Source organism: Chiloscyllium plagiosum, unplaced genomic scaffold (genome assembly GCF_037043375.1).
Source record: "Chiloscyllium plagiosum isolate Xiang-an unplaced genomic scaffold, Cpla_swu_hap1 HiC_scaffold_19, whole genome shotgun sequence".
Taxonomy (NCBI): domain Eukaryota; kingdom Metazoa; phylum Chordata; class Chondrichthyes; order Orectolobiformes; family Hemiscylliidae; genus Chiloscyllium; species Chiloscyllium plagiosum.
Genome location: NW_028270157.1, coordinates 64,791,782 through 64,807,206, shown reverse-complemented (window position 1 = coordinate 64,807,206; position 15,425 = coordinate 64,791,782). Strand labels below are relative to the sequence as shown.

The window sequence follows — 15,425 nt, the reverse complement described above, 5'->3', positions numbered from 1 at the left end:
ACGTTCTGCATCCCCGCCGGTTGGAAGTGTGCACGTTGCAACTGCCCTCCACGCGCGGAGGGACGGGGGCTGGGAATAAAACAAGGTTGCAGAGTGGGAGGTGGGAGAGGGAGAGAGGGACCGCGTGTGTGTCCGCGCAGGCATTTGCAATAAGTGGCACCGAGACGTTTCACAAGTTCCTATTGTTTCAGTCGCGAGACACTCGGTGCAAACAGCGTGGCCCGGCCGCGATGGAAGGTGATGGGCGGGAGGGTGTGAGGGAGGGAGGGAAGCGCGCGCCGTGTGATTGGAACGTCGCGGGACGCAATGGAACGTGGTGCTGGGCAGAGAGAGAGAGATAAAAAAAAACACCCCAGGATTCGGTGACATAAAAGCGGCGGCGCGAGCCGGAGCTCGGGCCAGAAGCGGCGGGCGGAGGATGCGGCAGAGGGCAGGCGCCCGGTAACCGGACAGCCTCCACCTCCCTCCCCATCCCATGGTGCAGCTTGTGTGCTCGCTCGGGAATCCGGAGTTAGCAGCGGTGCAGGGATGAAGATGAAAACCGATAAGAGGTCGCCTTCCCGCGGGGAAGGTGGCGGCGGCGGCGGCGGAGGGCCCGCGGTTCAGGGGCCGGCCCCCTTCATCCAGGCTCTGGCAGCCGCCAACAGCCAGTATCAGGCGTACGAGACGTACCTGGAGAATGGCATGATCTGCCTCAAGCATAAGATCCGGAATATTGAGAAGAGGAAGGTAACAGGAAAGCAACCCTGCACCGCACCCCGCTCTCCCTCTCCCTGTCTCTCTCTAACCTACTGGCGCTGAGTCCATGAGATGCTCCTGGATATTCTGCAGTGCACAGCCCTTGCTGCAGTCTAACTGCATTGCATTGGGTTACACCATCATCTGTGCCTGTCTTGTTCTCCCCTGCACTCATTCCCCCCCCCCCCCTTCCATTCAACTTTTTAAAGTTTGCATTTATTTTTGATCTTTCACCTCCTATTTTTCTCTTTCAATTCGTGCAGCTTTTAACGGTATGAGTACCTTCATGATACTTTCCTATGTTTGCTTAAAGGGACAGCGCCCAGATTGCGCAGTTGGATTTTCACCTCAACCTGGAGTGCTCAAATATTCACTATTTTATTCCCCCCCGTTTCGTAGCATAGGTGACGAGGCAAATGTCCCGTTTTGAGCCTGGCGCTTACGGAATAAAATTGGAGACCCCAGCGCCTGGAGCTGTTTTAAGAACAAGCTGTGTTGCAGTCGGATAGGGAAGCCCTTAGTTGCATTCATCGCCCCAATCACCCCTCAACGGTGCAAAATCGTATCGCCAGCAATCAAAATGCGGTTGCGCTTCGTAGTTTCAAATGGGGAAACTTGGCCTTTGCCTTGGTTTTAAATTTTCAATAAGTTTCCATACGCACAATGAAATGCTAGTTTTCAACCTCTTTCTGTTTCAGGTGAGCCTGAGCTTTTGCAATCGCTTTTCCAAGGTGCAAAAATAATTTTATTAGTAACTCATTTTCTTTACGTAGATATGGCACTTTTTTGGACACTAGTAATGTAACTTCGACTACCGTCGAAAGTTGCTTATTTGCTTTTCTGTGACTTTTTTTTGCAAATCTATGAAGCAATAGATTGCCATTGCCACTTGGAGTAAAGCGTGTAATGTACTTGTTTTATGCAGCACTTATGCACCCTACACCCTGACCTCTAATGGATAGTAAGTGACCTCCGTTGACATTGAAGTTGTATTGTGAGATTGAGTGAAGATGACTTGTGGTCAGACATATCTTAATGTCACAGGGTGGTTAAGGAGTTTAGCACTCTTTACTTCATTGCTCACTCCTTAAGTATAGAAGATGTTAAGTCATGTTGAGGTTGTAAAGGATTTGATGAGGCCTCTGGTTGCTCTACTATACGAAGGATAATAAACTGGAGTGGGTTCAGAAAAGATTTACCACAATGTTGCTCGGAATGGAGGGTGAGAGAAATAAGGATAGACCGGAACTTTCCTCACTGTGTAATGTGAGATTGAGGGTTGACTTTTTTCAATAAGGGTGTTTAAAATCATGGGAATAGATAAGGTGAAGAGACAGGGTCTCTCTTCCCCCCCCCCCCCCCCCCCCGGTGTGGGGCAGTTCAAAACAAGGAGGCATATCTTTTAAGGTGAGAGATTTAAAAGGGACCTGAAGGATGTTTTTTGCACAGGATGGTTTGTGAATGAACTGGCAAAGAAAGTGGTGGTTGCAGGAATAGCTACAGCATGTAAAATACGTTGGGATAAGTATTTGCATTGGAAGGTTTGGAGGGATATGGCCTGAATGCAGGCAAGTGGGCCTAGTCTAGTTTGGGGAAGGTTTCCACGCTACATGAATTTGACTCTAATGGAGTATATTTTGTGTATGTAGCACTGGAAATGCAGTTGATTCACCCTTTATAAAGTTGAGTCAAAATATTTGCAATGCATGACCTTATGGTGGTCTTTCTTTTTTAAAAAGGCAAAACTGGATGACTATAAGGAACGCCTAAACAGAGAAGAACTCAATCAGGATCAGTTGGTATGCAAATTTCAATTAATATTAAAAGCTGGTAAACTCTCAAACTGATGATTCTTTAGATCCATTCAATTTGCTGTTGAATTGAGCTGTACTACCCAAGTACTGCATTGCTTGCTTTTACTGTAACGGTGGCTGTGATCTTGCTGTATGAAACTAGATTTAGATGTTTTTCTTTTCAAGCTGAAAAAGCTGATTGTTTCTTTGTATGATGCTTAACACTGACCCCTCCCACCCTTTAATCTCAATTTGTAACATCTGAGATTCTGCTGCCCAAAACCAGTTTGGTTTGTATAGCATATTTTTGAGATTAAAGTACCCCAAAGACTCTGGCTTTAATTGGTCAAAATTTAACCATAGCATGAACCTTTGGACAAATGAACCAAAATTATGATCAAGACTGAGACCATTGGAATGTCACATGAGATTCTCTTGTACAGAAATAAATCAGTGGGGTTAGTAAGATATGGGTGGAGTCTGGATGACTCTGCATTTTAAAGATGAAAACGTGGATGGATTTGTCTCTATGAACTTTGTACCAGTAGAGTCTTAAAATTACTAAGTGTTTTATGGCTGTCCCACAAAGGATGGAGTCTGGGGGTGAAAGCGGATGGCCCTCCATATGATGGAATGGAATATGGGGTTGAGACATTCTGGGGGAGGGGGTCAGTTAGGATGCTGAAATTGTGAAGCCTGATGTTGGGATTGGAGTTTGAGGAAAGGGCCAAATATAATTGGCTTTCAGTTGGAGGAAATTTTTGTCTGGAGTCCTGATGTTGCAAATACTGACTCAAGAGGTTCTGGCAAAATGGAGCTGGGTGTCATGTGACATCTGAAGTCTTGATCCAACATATGGATGACATGGATTAGAGTCTAGGAAAGATCCTTTGGAGGGGTAGGGAACTTAAATTCCTTGAATTGGAAAGGAAGGACTTTTATCAGTTCTGTTAAGCAATCAGCTTGTGCTCATGCACATTGACACCTCATTGGTGCCATCTGAAGCTTAAAAAGTTGTATCCTTGTTTAAAATTGTTTTGGCATCACTGCTCTACCACTCCTATTTCTTTCCACTGCTACCAGCCTCCCAATTCTGGCCTTGAGTGTATCTCAGATTGCCACTGTCTTTGTGGTGGCTAAGCCTTGAGTGGCCTAGAATCCCCCTCCAAACATCTTTACTTTGTCTCTGGCTTTAACATGCTTCCAAATGACCTTTTTAATCAGCATTTGTTTCTGTATTTAGTCTTTAAAAATGAATCAATTAAAAATTTGTTGGATTAATTTCATAGTAAGGACACCTTTGCTTGTCTACTCTTGAAGAAACTGATTGTAAATTTTCTTGGTTGCAGTCAAAGCAATAACAGCATTTAAGATAGAAGATTCTGAGCCATGAGGCCTGGGTACAAGTCCCACTCCTCCAGAAATGTGTAGTAGTATCTCTGAACAGGTTGATTTAGAAAATATTTTTCAAGAGACCTTTCAAGGTATCTTGACTACCTGAGGTGGCATGGCTCAATGGTTAGCACTGCTGCCTCACAGCACCAGGGACCTGAGTTTGATTCCATTCTTGGGTGTCTGTGGAATTAGCACATTCGTTTGGTGTCTGTGGGTTTCCTCTGGGTGCTCTGGTTTCTTCCCACTGACCAAAGATATACTGGCTAGGTAGGTTGGCCATGCTAAATTGCTCAGTGTCCAGGGATGTACAGGCTAGGTGGTTAGCCACAGGAAATGCAGGATTACAGGGGTTGGGTGGGATGCTGTTTCTAGGGTTACTGTGGACTTGATGGGCTGAATGGCACCCCCTCCCCACACTTCAGAGGAATCTGAGGTGGGAGATAGAATTTTATTTTAAGGTGAACTAGTGTTAAAACTTAAATCTGCTTTCTGCACTGCTTCCTGAAGTGTTTGTCCAGTGTTGTTGTCAGCTGCATTAATTAAACTGGCAAATTATTGTGGGTATGCTAGTGTAAATTGGATGTAGATATGAAGCATAATTTTAACTGTCTCAAGCTTTAGGTTGAGCTTTCAGCACCCATTTTAACTTTGCAGTATGAACTCTTTTAAATGCATGTTTATCAACACCTCCTGACTTGCTCATCCTTTTTCAGATGGTTGGAACAGCTGGTTCTATAAAGTTGCAATCTGAGTTTGAGAATTTGGGCAAAGAGGCATGAGCAAAAATCCAGCATGCATCCAAAACATAATCTCGAAGTTTTTCTTGTTATAATGTTGTTCCCCACTCCTTCCCATTCCCCCCCCCCCCCCCAACCTGCTGCTGCAATATTGCAGGAGGAAGCAAAGGAAGAGAAACAGTTGCTCCTTTCCCAGATGAATTGCATTGCAGCATTTTGGTCATGCCTTCAGTGAATGCGTGAGAATTTGATACATGGAGTGAAGAATTTATGAAGAGGTCTTAAAACAATTAAAATAAGATTTTTGCCCCTTCCTACCCCTATCAAAATATTTGAGCTCTCATAACACTACCACTTAGTAATTTGTGATTTCTGTACTGGATTGTTTAGTTAGAATGTCAATGTGGTAGCAAAATACCTGGTAAGAAGCCAAGATTTTACTAAAATCAACTTCGGTGCCCATTTCTTGAATTGTTTTTGAGAGAACATTCAGGTTGGTACCAGAAGTTTGCTTTTTAAATGTGTAAATGTACAGTTATTTCAACTATTCATTAAGCTGGCTACTGTAAGCAAAACTTAAATGCTTGATGTCTAGTCTGAATTTTTAACAATGCCTGAACCATAATGCACAAATGTTGTCTTTCACAGGATGCTGTGGCCAAATATGAAGAAGTAATTCATAATCTGGAGTTTGCTAAGGAGCTGCAGAAAACCTTTGTTGCACTCAACCAAGAGGCAAGATCTTCACCCTTGCTGCTAATGGTTTTGTGGGGAGGGAACAGGGCTGCTTTCGAAGCATTGGAGGTGAACAGTGTTAGAATTTCAAGTCTGTCACTTGAAGAGGTGAAGTTCATCTGTTGGAAATGGAATAGCTAAACCTCTTAATTGGTTAATGGCACTAAACTGATGCTAATTACTATCACTCAATCTCATTTAAATTGCCTCCACTCCAGTTGGCAAATTGGACTTGTGCAAATTTGCTATTTTGATGTAAAATTCCAACTGACTTAAGCAATTTTTGTTAAATTTGCATCACTACCAGATAACAATCACGCTTTCAGAAGTGAATTGAACAAAGATGTACCTGACAGATCTTAGATGACTACAGAGACTTTTCAGACTTTTTTTAAACTAGTTACTACTGTTTAATTTGGCTAATCCTTGTGATCTTGACATTTGAAATTGTCCCAGCACCATTTTTAACTCTTTAAAATTCATTGCCTTTAACAACATATCCTTTATCAAGGTGAATGGATGTGGATTTTGAAAAAAAATGTACTTTTCTCCTTTCCTTTCCCCCCCTTCCCATCTTCCAGAACAAAAGTACAGTGACGCAACTTGTTGTGATACTCCAAACTGTAGTGAATAAGTGCAGGTTAAATTGTGTTTACCTTTAAGCCTTTGATAAGGTTCCACATGGTAGGCTGGAGAAAATGCAGAGGTGTGGGGTTTGAGTGTGATTTAGCATTTTGGGTTAGAAACTGGTTTTCTGTAAGAAGGCAGTGAATGGTGGTTGACAGAAAATATTCAGCCTGGAGTCTGGTTACTTGTGGTGTGCCACAAGGATCTGTTTTGGAACCTCTGCTGTTTATCATTTTTCTAAATGACTTAGACGCAGGCATCGATAGATGGGTTAGTAAGTTTACAGATGGCACTAAAGTTGGTGAAGTAGTGAACAGTGTGGAAGAATGTTGCAGGAGGACTTTGATAAACTTAGGAATTGGGCTGAGGGGTGGTAAATGTAGTTCAATGCAGATAAATGAGGTGATTTACTTTGGGAAGAATAACAGGAAGGCAGAATACTGGGTCAATGGAATGATTCATGGTAGTCTGGGTGTGCAGAGAGACCTTGGAGTCCATGTGCATTCCTGAAAGTTGCCACCCAGGTTGATGGTGCTGTTAAGGCAATACAGTGAGTTAGCTTTTATTGGTCGAGGGGTTGAGTTTCCAGAGCTGTAATGTCATGCTGCAACTGTACAAAACGCTAGTGCAGCCACGCTTGGAATATTGTGTGCAGTTCTGGTTGCCCCATTACAGGAAGGATGTGGAAGCATTGGAAAAGGTGCAGAGGAGACTTATCAGGATGTTGCCTGGTCTGGAGGGAAGATCTTAAGAGGAAAGGCTGAGAGAATTAGGTCTGTTCTCATTGGAAAGAAGGCAGCTGGGGGGGATTTGATAGAGACATACAAGATGCAAGGTTTGTGAAGGTTTGTAGCTCAGGTTGAGGTTTAGGGTGTAGGTTTGCTCGCTGATCTGTAGGTTTGATATCCAGACATTTCATTACCTGGCTAGGTATCATCATCAGTGGCGACCTCCAAGTGAAGCGAAGCTGTTGTCTCCTGCTTTCTATTTATATCTTTCTCCTGGATGGGGTCCCCACTTGGAGGTTGCCACTGATGATGATACCTAGCCAGGTAATGAAACGTCTGGACATCAAACCTACAGCTCAGCGAGCAAACCTACACCCTAAACATACAAGATGATCAGAGGATTGGATAGGGTAGACAGTGAAAGTCTTTTTCCTAGGATGATGCCGTCAGCTTGTATGAGGGGGCATAGCTACAAATTGAGGGGTGATAGATTTAACACAGATGTCAGAGGCAGGTTCTTACTCAATGGTAAGGGTGTGGAATACCCTGCCTGCCAATGTTAACTCCACATTAGGGAGATTTAAACAATCCTTAGATAAGCACATGGATTTGCTCAATTAGTTCACAGGTCAGTGCAACATCGAGGGCCGAAGAGCCTGATCTGTGCTGTATTGTTCTATATTCTATCACCTGGTCCTCTTGATCTGATGTGGTTAGTTAGCTAAATAGTCCTAATGAAAGACAGCAACAGCCCTTGATCTAAACTTAATTGATAGGTCTGTCTGGTTTTGTTCTGAGCAGCTGCTAAAAGCACAAAAGAAAACTTTACGACGTGAGCAACTACTGAGGACAGAGATGGAGAAGAGACGCCTTCGTACAGTATTGCATGCTAAATATGTACTGGAGAACTTCAAGCAGGAGCATGTTCAAAATGACTTCAGAGATGGCATTAATGGTGCATTTATTATTTCTCGAAAGGAAATCAGCCTCCTCAAGGACTTCTGTAAACTTGTTTGCCCTGAAAGGGATGAAAGAATGTCGTAAGTAATGACTTGATACTTCGTCTGCAGTGTCTTTTTTAATCTATCATCTGCTGGATAGCTACCACTGACAGTTATTAGTTGCCCTGTGTTCAGTCTGTTTAATGACTCAGGATCTAGGATCTTGACTCAAAGGCCTGGTAAAATGGATCTCTGAACTGTGTAGATGACAAATCAGTCTGCTTTTAAATGTAAATAGTGTGGATTTATCAATATAAAATTGTGCTGCATGAACTTGAGCCAAGAATTATAGGTTGGCTGCCGTGACACATAGTCATAGAGATGTACAGCATGGAAACAGACCCTTCAGTCCAACCTATCCATGCTGACCAAATATCCCAACCCAATCTAGTCCCACCTGCTAGCACCCAGCCCATATGATGATACTTAGGTAACTTATTTAAGACCACTTTGAGGATGACCTTGATGCAGCTGGTGTGGAGTACAGCAAAGGGTTAGAATAGGTCTTAGTTGACTATCTGGTACAAGAGACCTTTCATTTGCTTGCAGTTTTTCTGGGAATATGTCTTTGGAAGGGATTTTTTTTTCCTTTGACCATTCTAGATAGTGGTGATAGTTTTGCCCTGGTATGTTGACTTCTGTTTAGAGGCTGAAGGATGTTGGAATTGCCATAAATTGGAGTGGTTCTTGGGATGCCAATGTACTTGGCACACTGTCCCTCTTTTAATATATTGCTAATCTTAAATTTGCAGTAAGAAAACTCTGCATTATGGTGTCCTCATTTCTTAATATTTCCTCAGTAAGTGCAAGAAGGGTTTTTGATGGGCCTGGCAATAATGCCTTTGATAACCCAAGCGTCTATAAAAGTACCTCTGTTTGGAATGAAACTGCATTGCTGCTACCTCAGATTGAGGGTACATTGTTATTTGAAGGCAGTGAGGTATTGCTTGCAGTAGGCTGCCTCCTGTTCTGGGCAGAAAGGTCTTGATTTATCTGAATGAATTTGTTTGTTTTGTTTTCAGTCTTGAAGATCAGGTTGAACTGGTGTCAAATCAAATGTGGGACCTGTTGGAAGGAAGTGATAAAATAGTGGCTGGTAGCACCTGTAAGTTCAAACTTGCTCTGTTCTAAATGAGGGTGGGCTGCCATTGTATATAGAGCCTGGCATTTAGATATTACCGTGAATACACTTGTTTCAGAATTTTGAGACTCATGATGCCAAAAGCTATTTTTTCTTCTAGATAAACACTTGAAGGAAACAATAAGCAGACTATTGAACTGTGCCTACTTTGATAGTATTCCTGTCCCTCACAATGGTTTGCTGGATGATGTTGAAGATGATAAAATTAAAGAGGTACCAGTAACTTCCAAGACCCTATCTGGAAAGGATACCGGTAAGTTTTTGTGGTGGCAGAAGTAACACTAGATCCTGTGAAACCGCAGAACACCAGTATCCAGGAGGATTTATTTTTGTTTACAGCCCTCTTTATTCGGTTTAAATTCTGTAAAACTGGGAATGTTTAAATTTCAATCTGGCGCATGAAACCTCTTGTTTTGAGGGCTAGCAGAAGTCTAGTTGGGTTCAGCAGGATGTGGAGATGATCTGTAGACATGGGGGCTTGTTAACAAGGATGGACTTAAATTGAACAGGAAATGTTTCTGCCATATACAAACATGTCTTTGGGGGTGTGGGGGAGGCTTTTGTGGTACAATGGTAGTGTCCCTTCCTCTAGAATCAGGTGGTCTGAGTTAAAGTCCCACCTGAACAGTTGATGACAAAGTATATATAAACATGTCTATTGTTGAGCGAAATGTAGATGCAGTCTCTTGGCCTACCTTTTTTTTGGAACCTTTTGGTTTGGAGATGCCTTCAGCCTGTTGTGAAGGGCTAATGTGACTTGCCTGCCCCCCTCCTCCTGTTGTTGCTGAAATCAGCACCTGATGGCCTATTAGGTTTTAATTTTGGGTTCTTGTATGTATTGTTGGAATGAACTTGGCAGTTATTAACACTGATCATGGACACGACTATTTAATTGACCTTCTTTCTCTGCTCCACCCCCATGACCTGTAAATGCAGCCACTATCTGATCCATCTTTTTGAAATTTTTGTAGCAATCAATTTCAAGATTCTCTGCTTCTATACTGTTTTGAACACATCTGCCTGTCCAATCAGCCTCTTGGTACCTTGCTGGAATATTAAATCAATACAAGCATGCATGACTTTATCTGCAGAACTTGTCTATAATACCAACACCCAGTTAACTTTCTGGAAGAGTAGAGTAAGCTTTAGCTATCATTGGGAGGTGTTGTCATTGTTGAGTGGCAAGCTATCACCACAGTTTTTCTTAGTACAATTAGTTCTATGGTGGATCTGTCCTTGAATTGCGTGTAAGTAATTGTTCACAGCTTGATTTAAAATTATTTGGTTTCCATCCCCTGTCTTTTTTTAATGAAAGGAATGGAGAAACTGTATTACTAGTCAGGTCGCACCTTTGGTGTGTGTATAACCAAATGAGTTCCATATACCCTACAGGTTTCTATAATGTCACATTTTTCTGGGAATGTTATTCACTTTTGTGTGATGGGATGTTTTACTTATGCTTCCATTAGATGGAGGAGATTTGAATTTATAGCAAACCTTTTGGGCAGAAGACTGGTTTAGATGGCACTGTTACTGTAGATAAAATACAGTCAGGAAAAGCTGTCCTTAATCCATGCAGTAATATTTCTTTTTCATATCCTTGTGGGAAGTAGCAATTCAGCAGCAAGGAATATTAGTGTATTTTTATTTGGTTATTTGGTTTAAAATTTGTCTAGGTTTCTGTAGAGAACATCTGTACTTGCAGTCATTTAAGAACTGTTTTGCTGAATGACGGGTGCATAGACATTACAGTGGGGAAGCATTTGGAAGTGGAAGTAGTTTCTGATCTTTTGAGCAGCTCCCTGATCTAATGCTGTGTAGACTGGTAATGGAAAGTGTTTGCATGGAGCTTGATATCTTGTCATGTGCATCTTGTTTCTTTTGGATGCTTGTCATTGATATAGCACACATTTTTAAGCTGGGGAGAAGTTGCAGCTCTGGCTTAAAAGTGCATTTTAAGAAACTTGTTTACTCTTTCCACTGAAATGAAACAAGTTGCTGTTTAGTGGGAAGTGAAAACCACATGCAGGGTATGATTTTGCAATAGGTCATATTTCAGCACTTGTGTCTGTAGTCTACTGTTTTTTTTGCATAGCAAGTAAAAGCCTAGGATTGCTTATTATCTCCTCTACTTCTGTGTTTAGCATTTAGTGACTACAAGGTTTTGGTGCCCAGTTATTGATGCCTCCGGTGTTTGTCTTGTCCCTTGGGTTTGTTACACCTGGGTATGCTTTGCAATTACATTTTGAGCAGCTAAATTAAGCAGTCATAGTGACCATGCCTTAGGATCCCTTGCCCTCGTTTGTAGGTTTCTGTACTCTTCATTATATACGCAGCCTATTTACAGATGTGAACCCATTTTTAAACAGTAGTTTCAGAGCTTCCGAATGATGGAGCAAATTTCAAAAGCATGATTTGCCTTGGGAGGTCAAAGGTCAGCTATTGACGCTTTATAAGTTGAGGTTTTAGCTTCTTAGTCTTGAAAGCAAATGTGCACATGTTAACATTCCTGATTGTGCTGTTTTCATTACAGAATCCGATCTACATTTTTTATGCTCCAATGATGTGCAGCCAAGAGAGGTACAGTTTTGATTTTCCTCAAGCCATCTTTGAGCCTCTTTTAGACTGCAAATTGAAAGCATTTGTTGAAAACAGCTGTGCGGTAACTTCAGCTGTCTTTAGTTGCGCTGTCTAGTGACTTGAAATCAGTGATTTTGAGCTATGGCGAACTAACGTGTCTTAACATAATTGCTTTTGAGCACCCAGGTACTAATAGCCACAAATTTTGTTTTTAACTGGAGTCTCCACTTTGTGTTGGAAATGCAGCAGCCAGTTTACACATAGCAAGATTCACAACGAATGAGGGAAAACCTTTTTGCTTTTTTTTTCTTTGTTGGACCATTGGCCAGGCTATTAGAAAACCTTTCTGCTCTTGGTCTGTGACATATCATGAATCTTATCTTGCAGGGTGGCCAAAATGATCATTATGGCAAGACAGTAATACAGTGCTATCAGATGGTTTGATGCCAGCTGAATTTGTTAGTCTTTAAGACTTTCAAACCTACAATTCTGAAACGGGAGCATTTCTGTTGCTGAGCAGTGGCTGATATCCACTAGAATGACTCAAAGTTTAATGTGAATTCTTACTGTGGAAAAAAATCAATTTTTGCCTGTACACATTCAAATATTTACATTTAACTTCACAAATCTGAAACTTGTGTGGTCACTTTGTCTCCCAGGATTGCATACACAGCTTTGTCCTGCCAGTGCTTTTGGGGTAATGTGAACTGAGTAAGAAATTAATGACCAGTAGACTTTGAACCTCCAGTTGCTTGTCTGTCAACCTATTCTCTTCTGATTTTTTGAGGTGTTTGAACTCAATGTGGCAAGTTTTGTTAGTGAAATCACTCTTCTGACATGAGCTTATCTCTGCAGTAACTGAGCAGTAATATCTTTTTACTCTAGACTATTCAATGAGCTGAATGGCCCATGGTGAGCAGTCTATCTTTTTCTAGAATGCTGACCAGCCATCAGGAGTTTGTCGTCATTATTTTCAATGCTTGGCTCAGCAGTAAGTGACAATGTAATGAAACCTGCTTCTCATCTCTTCCTAGTTTTTGAATAGGCAGTACGTGAATAAAACTGACTATGCTGTAAAACAGCCTGAAAAACCAAGGAACTGGGAAAGCGAGTATGTTGGCAGGAAGCAAGAAGATGTTCCCAAAAAATGGGATGCTGATTACATGAGTCGAAAACATGAGGAAACGCCCCCAACCAAGTGGGATGATGAGTATGTTGATAAACAGGAGGAGCCTCTCAAAAAAAGGGATACAGAATATGTCAACAATAGAAAGTTGGAGGAGCAGCCTAAAAAGTGGGATGTACAATATGCTGAAGTCCAGGAGACTAAAAGATGGGAAGCACCATCTGTCCCGAAAGAATCTGCTGAACCAAAGAGAATTCTGCCTGAACCCAAAGAGGTGAGAAGGTGATAGACTGCGATTGCCAGGAAATACTTGCACGTAATGACTAATGGTCCCTTTTTGTCCCCTTATTTTTAGAAACGGGATCGTACATCAAAACAAAGTGAAGTGAAGCAAGTGGGTGAAACATATTTGCTCTTGAATCAGACTGCAGTGGTGGTGGTTAATGGCACTTGTTTGTAGAGGTGGCACAGTCATTCTAAATTGGATGTTGGCATTTAGTGTAGGCAAAGCTTTGGAGAGTACCAGCTTTTTAAATTCACTTGTGGGATGTGGTGATGCTGGCCAGGCCAGCATTTAAGGTGATGAGCTGCTGCTTTGAACTGCCAGAGTATTGTAGGTACACTCCCAGTGTCCTGAGGGAGTTTCAGAATTTTGACCGATTTTCTTTTTGTCAGTGAAGGAACAGCAATTGTATTTCCAATTCTGGATAGTTGGAGAGGAACTTTCAAGTAGTGGTGGTATTGCTTTTAATCAAAACGTGATCAAAGACTATTTGCTGTTACTTCATGCACTAATTGAGTTAAATGAGAAGCATTTTTTTAGAATTGGGGGAGAATTAAGACATAATACTTTTGGGCAGCATAATTTAACATTTGACTATTTCAAAATAGCTCTTCACCCTACTGTTCGTGCAGGTCATGTATTGAAGGACAAGTGAGCCTAACTGGAGTGAAAAACTAGGAAGGAAAAAGTGAGGATTGGAGATCAGTCAAAAAATGTTCTGGAAAAGCCCATCAGGACGAAGAGCTTACAGTCAATGTTGACTCTCCCGCTGCTCTGCTGCCTGACCGGCTGTGCTTTTTCCAGCACCCTATGTTTTTTCGATTCTGAAGTGAAAATCTGTATTCCACTGTCCATGTCAGTTGTGATGGCTTGTTTTCAGTTCTAGTCAGCACTGACAGTTCTAGTCAGCCAATTAGCACGGTAGCTGAATTTGCACTGAAGGTTGGAGAAATGGTTTGGGGATTATTGAAACCTAACAGGGTTCTGGATGGCTTGTGTGTTGCACCCTCTTTGGGGAAAGTTCACTACCTCCAGGGACATTCTGTAGCTAAACTTAATTCCTAGACTTTTGCTTGTCTCTGACTTGACATGACTGACCAAATGGAGCCAGCTGTGAAATGCTTAAATCTATACAGGTCTTTGTCTACCATAACATCCTCCTTTCAGGTTTTCTACTGAAGGCATTGTCATACATTTTAATCCAGTTAAATGGGATTTGAAGTAACATAAACTGCTTGTATTGTCCTCTTTGGTTCCTACAACTGTAGGAGGAATAAGAACACTTATTGGCAGTGCAACAGCACTGGCTCTGAATTTACAAAAGGCAGTGTTGTTTTGAGCATTTGATAATGCCACCTGCATTCTATTAATTCTGGTAACTGCAGAAGATGCTTACTTGTAGCATTTGCTGTAATTTGAGGTGCATGACAACAGCAGCTTGCATCTTGGTGTGGATTTTAAGGCCAACTAATCTTCTGTACTGGCTAATCCTTCGTTAGGTGTCGAAGGTAGTGCAGCAGGCTGCTGCAGAGTTCTGCTCGACCTCCTCACTGCCAAAGGATCCAGAACTCAGGAGGCAGAAGCTTCAAGACCTAATGTCCCAGATACAAGGGACGTGTCACTTCATTCAGGCATGTGGAATTTTCTTTGTACACTGCAGATTTCTCTCCGTGTTCTAATAAAGTGTCCTTTTTTATTTTTTGGAATTTATTCCTTTTGACCATAGTTCCTCCTTTTGTAAATGAGGTTGTGGTGGCACCACTGTACAGGCTTTCAAAAGGCATTTTCAAATGACAAATGTTAGCAAAATTTAAAGCCCATGGGATTAGAGGGACAGTGATTAGTGTGCAGGGAATTGAAGGGACAGAGTTCAGAGTAGTGACAAATAGTTGGTTTTCAGGCTGTCAGGACTTATGCAGTAATAGTCCTCTGGTCTGTTGGGACACCTGAAGTTTGGCTGTACCTTCAAAAGTGGTAGATGACATGAACATTGAACAATTGTAAAGCATAAACTGTTAAAATGGTAAATTTAATTTGAGCTGCAAGGTGGTTATGTTGTAGGAAGAATGAGATTAGGAAACGGAAGCAGTGATATTTTTGAAGTGACATCCCGTAAAAGTAGCAAATGAATGCTGAACTCTGACCTTGGTAAGACCAAATTAGTGACTTACTGAAATGTGAAATTGAAACAGGCATGAGCAACTTCCTAGTTTTGTGTTCTAAAGTAGTGTAGTGCTCTCAGTACAGCCACATTTATGTGGCATGTAGCAATTAAACAACTGCCATATCCTTGAGCAACTGATGGATGGACATTGAATGTCAGCCTTGTCAGTGTTGCTTGTCTTTAATCGAAGAAATTGAAGTGGTCATGTGTGAAGGCTTGGCCAAAAGTAGTTAGTCTTGGGTGGAGTACTCCTGAATTCAGCTTCCAGAATTCAGAAACCATAGGGAGGTTGATCACAAAGGGAGACTAGTTTTAGCTCAGAGCTATTCTGTCAAAGATCAGCATGAGTACAATGGGCTGAATGGCAGCCTATATTT

General features: G+C 41.8%; 1 protein-coding gene across 15 annotated transcripts in view; it reads left to right on the top strand.

The window, feature by feature from the left end:
* The first annotated feature begins 355 nt into the window (after nucleotides 1–355).
* caprin2 (caprin family member 2) overlaps nucleotides 356–15,425 on the top strand; it is a 57,022-nt gene continuing 41,952 nt past the window's right edge. For 5 of the 15 annotated variants that reach the window (XM_087997496.1, XM_087997490.1, XM_087997489.1 and 2 more), the window contains exons 1-10: nucleotides 358–729; nucleotides 2,478–2,537; nucleotides 5,312–5,398; nucleotides 7,555–7,793; nucleotides 8,777–8,859; nucleotides 8,996–9,148; nucleotides 11,429–11,475; nucleotides 12,510–12,875; nucleotides 12,957–12,995; nucleotides 14,384–14,515. In XM_087997496.1, the coding sequence (XP_087853622.1) occupies nucleotides 529–729; nucleotides 2,478–2,537; nucleotides 5,312–5,398; nucleotides 7,555–7,793; nucleotides 8,777–8,859; nucleotides 8,996–9,148; nucleotides 11,429–11,475; nucleotides 12,510–12,875; nucleotides 12,957–12,995; nucleotides 14,384–14,515 (1,407 nt within the window). In that variant the 5' untranslated portion in view covers nucleotides 358–528. Of the gene's footprint in view, nucleotides 730–2,477; nucleotides 2,538–5,311; nucleotides 5,399–7,554; nucleotides 7,794–8,776; nucleotides 8,860–8,995; nucleotides 9,149–11,428; nucleotides 11,476–12,509; nucleotides 12,876–12,956; nucleotides 12,996–14,383; nucleotides 14,516–15,425 lie in introns of all 15 variants that reach the window. The other 10 variants (XM_087997494.1, XM_087997487.1, XM_087997486.1 and 7 more) reach the window with 7 other exon arrangements.